This window comes from Pomacea canaliculata, linkage group LG14, assembly GCF_003073045.1.
Source record: "Pomacea canaliculata isolate SZHN2017 linkage group LG14, ASM307304v1, whole genome shotgun sequence".
Lineage (NCBI taxonomy): Eukaryota > Metazoa > Mollusca > Gastropoda > Architaenioglossa > Ampullariidae > Pomacea > Pomacea canaliculata.
Genome location: NC_037603.1, coordinates 8,455,730 through 8,461,725, shown reverse-complemented (window position 1 = coordinate 8,461,725; position 5,996 = coordinate 8,455,730). Strand labels below are relative to the sequence as shown.

Sequence of the window (5,996 nt, the reverse complement as noted above, 5' to 3'; positions counted from 1 at the left end):
TTTCGTTCTACATCTTTGTTACTATTTTGTTAACTTCTTCTACATATTTGTTACTATTTTGTGATCTTGTTCAGCGCAATGAGTCCGCCTTTGGCTGAGATATTGAGCTTTATAAATTTCCACTTATTATTATTGCTCAAATGTTTGATCTGAACCCAGGGCTTCTTTTTGCGTACAGTACGCATTAAAAGTTCGGAGGACCCCTTCAATTTTCGTCAATGGGGTCCAATTTGAGTGAAGAACAGGGACCCCTTAAAAATCTGAAGAAGGGGTCCCTGGGACCCCTTAAAAATCTGAAGAAGGGAAATTAGAATTTAGCCTTAGCAGAAGCCCTGTGAACCTATATTTTACGCTAATGTATACGAATCAGAATATAGAGACAAGTCTATCCACTGCTCAAATGTTTGATCTGAGCATGTATTTTATGCTAATGGAATTAACTTTTTCAGTTCTGCAGAAATTAAAGGTCAGGAAGTCAGAAATTTACCTCAGGCCAGGCAGTTCTCTCCCCTCACACTAATAACAAGCTTGTTAGTTCACACAGCTGAAATGTTATGTCATATTCAGCTTCACAATAAAGACATTTTCTTCTGTTATTTGTTTTATACTTTTCTAGCAGATAAGCGCAGCCCTCAGTACAAAATTAATGTATGCTTACCTATCTCTTTTCTATGAGAAATTAGACACAACTTCTCAGCACTAATGAACTAACTGCTGCATAAAGCCCTCTTATTTCAACCTTATCTTGTTCATCATATTATGACCTTTCATAATTTCATTTGATGCCCAAGTGCTCCTGCAAGGCCTGAAGGGAGGGGTCTCTTCCTCGGAATCTCCGGAAGATTTCGCTAGCCGGTACACCTCCTCCAAGATAAAGAAACGTTTCTGCAAACCTTTTTCCGGTAGCCCGCACCTTTTCTGGATCTTCAATCCCTACTTCTTTGAAGGCAGCAAAAACATCAGCAGCAATCATTCTGGCCCACTGGTATGAATAGTATGCTGCAGGATACTGGTCAGACATGATATGGGTGAAGGAGCATGGATGGTTATCATCCTCACTCAGAGGCAGGGGCATGTACTCGCCCCATGTGTGTGTCATTGCTTCATGCCAGTGGTTCTTGCTAATGTGTAGTTCCATGTCAAAAGCAGTAAGGTACAACTGGCGCATCATGTCATAGGCAGACATGTGATAGTGGGACTTGAGTAGCTTCATCAGTAGTTCTTCTGGCATTTTCTCCTTTGTAACATAATGCAAAGACAGTTTCTTCAGGAATGAAGGTTCAAGCAACCAATGTTGCAAAAATCCAGCACATACCTGCAACAAATACACTTTAGGTCAAAAATAATATGGCACCGATGGGAAAAAAATGTACTTCAAAACTGTGAAATGTTTTTATTTGCTTGTTATCAATATCTTTCGAAATATAAACAGGGCTTCTGCTTACGCAAAAAATTGCGTACAGTACGCATTAAAAGTTCGGAGGACCCCTTCAATTTTCGTCAATAGGGTCCCAGGGGACCCCTTCAAATTTGGGCGAAGAACAGATACAAAATTGGGTAAGTGTAATGTCTGACATCGTAGCACAATCTAGTGTTGTCGTCTGCTACAAGGTGAGAGTTACTTCCCTTGCACTGAGTTTTTTTCCCCCTACCGGAAAGAGTTCCATTAACTTATATCCAAGATGTCGTTGCCAGCGTGGTTAGAATTATCGTCTCAGAAACGGAAAGAAAGTGAGCACCCCAAGTACAGTGAGCATAAGCTCATCACAGATGCTTGCACACTCTTCATGGCACCGAAATCTCGCCGTTTCTGACTAGACATTACAGTGCTTTGTGTGCCTGAAAGGCAGTTGAACAAAGTATGTTGATTTGTTGGGTTTTCTTAAATTTCAACTTAGTAAAGGGACCCCTTAGAAATCTGAAGAAGGGGTCCCTGGGACCCCAAAGAATTTAGCCTTAGCAGAAGCCCTGATATAGTTCTTAACAATCTTAATACAAGAAACTTTACAAAAATAGGCATACAATATTTTTAAAACGTTCATAATATTTTAACCTTAATGCTTCTGAAAGATGTTATAGATTTAGTGCTAACCACACACACACATAGCATTTCAACACGAAAGTGTGAAAATGTCTTTAGCTTATTATTGGTATATTGCCTGACTGTCAATTACATCTGTATTTGGTTTGTTTTTTTTAAAGCATTTTTATACCTAAATATTTTTCTGTTATTGTAAAAATATTAGGAAATCTTATTAATGCCTAAAGTTTATTAAAACTAACAACCCATTCAATCATAAATGTGGGCTGCACCTTCTTATAGTTAGCTTATGCTTTATCTGTTAATGCAATTACTATTATATTAGATAGGGACTTCATATTTTTTGTTAAAAAAGTCAGGGTTTGAGGATATATAGGGGAAAGCAATGTTGGTATAGTTATTTAAAAAAAATCTGATAGCAGTTTCCAAAGCATGGTTGATTTGATGTGGTAGTAATCACAAATAAAAATTATAATTACAGTGGAACCTCGGTTAGCGAACGCCTCGGATAGCGAATATTTCGGTTAACGAACAAAAATTTCGTTAAAAGTTTGTCTCGGATAGCGAACAAAATTTCGGATAACGAACAGCCACGTGAACCACACATGACTGACCAGCATGTCATCATTCGCGCTCGAGACACAGTTACGATCAGTCGTTCCTTATCTATGCGCATTCTTCTTATTTAGTGATTGTTGTGCTTTATTTTAGTAAGATAATCCTCAATAATGGCTCCAAAGAAGATTAAGAGCAATTAATAGTAGTGAGGTAATGACAAGGAAGCGACCAACAAATGATTTGAAAAAGGAAATGATTTCAAAGTATGAAGGTGGCATGCGTCTGTTGGATATGTGATGGCGTATTACCCAAGAGTTTTACAAAAAAGGCAGAAGGAACAGACCTGGACAAGATTTTTCCTTTAACCTCAAAGTTAAAGAAAAGGGAAGTCACCCCCGATTTTATAATGTCACGTGCTCATGGAGGGGGAATCAAAGCAGTAATCGACCCACCCCTTCCTCCCCACACCTGCTTCTAACCATGCCGTCAACACGGCAAGTTTTCTGATGTTTAAATGCTTTCGTTAATGTTTTTATGTTTATTTAACTCCATTTATATTGCATTATAACTGTTCTCATTAAAACAAATACCTATATAGCCTGTAACTTTCAAATATTAGCGAGTCAACAGGGGCTGAGAACCAATTAAATCTATTTCCTTTATTTCTTATGGAAAAAATTGTTTCGGATAACGAACATTTCGGATAACGAACAGCTTTCCAGAACGGATTAAGTTCGTTAACCGAGGTTCCACTGTATATATACATATTGTTAGAATAAAGTTGGTTATTGGCTAGTCAAGAAACTGAAGCCTGTAAAATTAAAAGTTCATATTAGTTTTCATTCTCTGCTTAACATTACATTAACAAACATAATACTCAGATGCAGGTGTGACACCACTAATATTGGATGCAGAAAAGCTGGAGTTAAAGAAATCAGTAATTAACAAAGTTACCAGAACTGAATCCATCAACAAAGGGGGCTAAAGCATGGAGTTGTACGCCTTTCATAAACTGAGTGATATTCAGGGGTTTACCTTTGTTTTCTTGCATCATTTAAAATTAGGCCTGTGGTTATAAAGTTATATGGGTGAATCTGACTACGTAATAATGACATAAATCAACCTAGTAAGCTCTGGCTTATTCCTGACAGGTAAAGCCTCACAGCATCACACCAGTAATACATCTGTTCCCACTCTATAACCCAAAGAACAACTCTTTTATACTTTATTCTAAAATAAACATATAGTGCTTAAGTGGGGATCAAGCATGAAAAGAGGGATTGTGTGTGTGGAGCTGCTAGCATAATATAACAGTCATCGTGTTTCTCTTTACCTGCACAGCATCCCACTCCACATTTCTTTGACCAGCTAGTTCGCTGTAGGGAACCTGTGTCAACAATTGTTGAAGGCCATGTCCAAACTCATGAAACAAAGATAGAACATCAGAGAATCTCATCAAGACTGGCTGTGATGGGGATAGGGGGCATGGCAAATTAAGCACGAGGTATGAGAAGGGCATGGTGCCCATCAATTGGCTCCTTTCTTGTCCCATCTCCATCCATGCCCCACCAAGCTTGTCCTCTGGCCTTGAATAAGCATCAAGAAAGAAAGAGCTAATATGCCTGTCATTTTCATCATATACTTTAAAATATTGAACGTCACCATGCCATGTCTCCACTTCACCGCTACAGTCTTTAATTGTTATCCCAAACATGGCTTTGCACAGCTGAAAAAGTTCATGAAGAACATTTTTGAAAGGAAAATACTCAGCTACAAGATTATGGTCAATGTCAAAGAAATGTTGCTGTTGACGCCGCCGCCAGTAAGCCAGATCCCACATCTGCAATTTGTCTTTAAACCCCTCACTAGTGGCAAACTTTTGCAAGTCAGCAATCTCTTCCTGTGCAACATCTCTGAACTTTACCTTGAATGTTTCAATCATGTTAAGAACATTTTCTACACTGCCAGCCATTTTTGTCTCCATGGACATCTCAAAAAAATTCTCATAGCCTAGCAATTTGGCTATGTCTCTCCTGTATCGCCGCAGATCTTCAATAAGTTTGTGGTTCCCAAGATTTTGATCAACAAATGACACTGATGCTCTATTGTTAAAGGCATACCATGCATTCCAGCGCAGTGTTCGGTCATTGCAGTACTCAAGAAAAGGCTGGTATATGTTCTGTTGAAGTGTCAATCGCCAAGGACCATGAGATGGGTTGAGATGATTTTCTGCCATGTAGGTCAAAATGTTTCGTGGCATTTCTGAGATAGCTCCAAAGTTATCGATGCGATGCGAATACATGCCCTGACAAAGCATGACTCTGTTTCTAAAATTAGTACGCTCCAAGGCCAGAACTTTGAGAGTGTCCACAAAGCGCTGTTTTTCGTTTCCATGAAGTTCTATCCCATTCAGACGGCCTTCTAGAAGGTAAAGATCAACAAGTCGACGCTGAAAATCTGTCAGGTTTGCGCTGTTTGCACTGACTTCTTTAACAGCGTAATATAACGGCTCACTAATCCATCGTTCGTTCTTGGCTCTTTCAACCTGTGAATGAATCCTCGAAAATACAGTTCTATACATTTTGGACCCACACACATAATTGAGGTTTTTGGCTGTTCGCCAAGCTGTGTTCAGCGGCACGGAAACTTCTTCAATTGGATCAAACACATCACTAAATGTTTTTTCTCTCGAAATATCTTTCAGGTTTTCGATGTGGAGTCCGAGCCGTGTTTCATACTCAATTGCCAATTTCGCGCAACCGGTAACACACAAATCTGGAGTGATAGCTGAAAACTTTGGTGTCGCTTTGAACTGCATGACAACATTGTTTTCTGAAGTGTCTGGGGAATTTCAGGTAGAAGAACATAATACGCACCAGAAGCATGTCTAGCCAGCACTCTGTGCACTTCTGAAGTCCATGGATACCTCAAAAAACAAAGCATGCCTTGGCGACCTTGAAGCGTGCGCATCGCCATTTTGAGTATGTGAGAGTGGTCGGCCTTTGATGACCTTTAACCTCAAGTTTCGTAGTTTGTTGTATACAGTATTAGATTAACATCAACGCTTATTGCCTTGATAATTTTTGTATTTATCACATATAATTTTAAAAAATTTCCATCGATGTTGCTGCTTCTATGCTTTTTTCCCCTCCTTATTTATTTCATAAGGGGAAGCTACCTATTGAAGAATTAGTTTTCACGGGAGTTATGTTTCTTGGACTGGTCAGGTGCGGGCTGTGGGTACAGGTTCTCTGATTATACATGTACATGTTTAGTACCAATGATCGATAGTCCGTACAAAGATAAAATGAACCACGCTGTATATGGTCTCAATATTTACTGCGCTTTTGTGTGACTCGTAGTTTCTCTGATGACAAGTGAGCCTTCTTAGCGCTGT

General features: G+C 39.1%; 1 protein-coding gene across 1 annotated transcript; it reads right to left on the bottom strand.

The window, feature by feature from the left end:
* Positions 1 to 319: 319 nt before the first annotated feature.
* Positions 320 to 5,580, bottom strand: LOC112555252 (probable cytosolic oligopeptidase A). The gene is given in 3 exon segments (XM_025223567.1): positions 320 to 1,315; positions 3,933 to 5,446; positions 5,449 to 5,580. Coding segments are annotated over 3 exon segments (2,181 nt in total). The 5' UTR covers positions 5,576 to 5,580; the 3' UTR covers positions 320 to 775.
* Between the last annotated feature and the right edge of the window lie 416 nt (positions 5,581 to 5,996).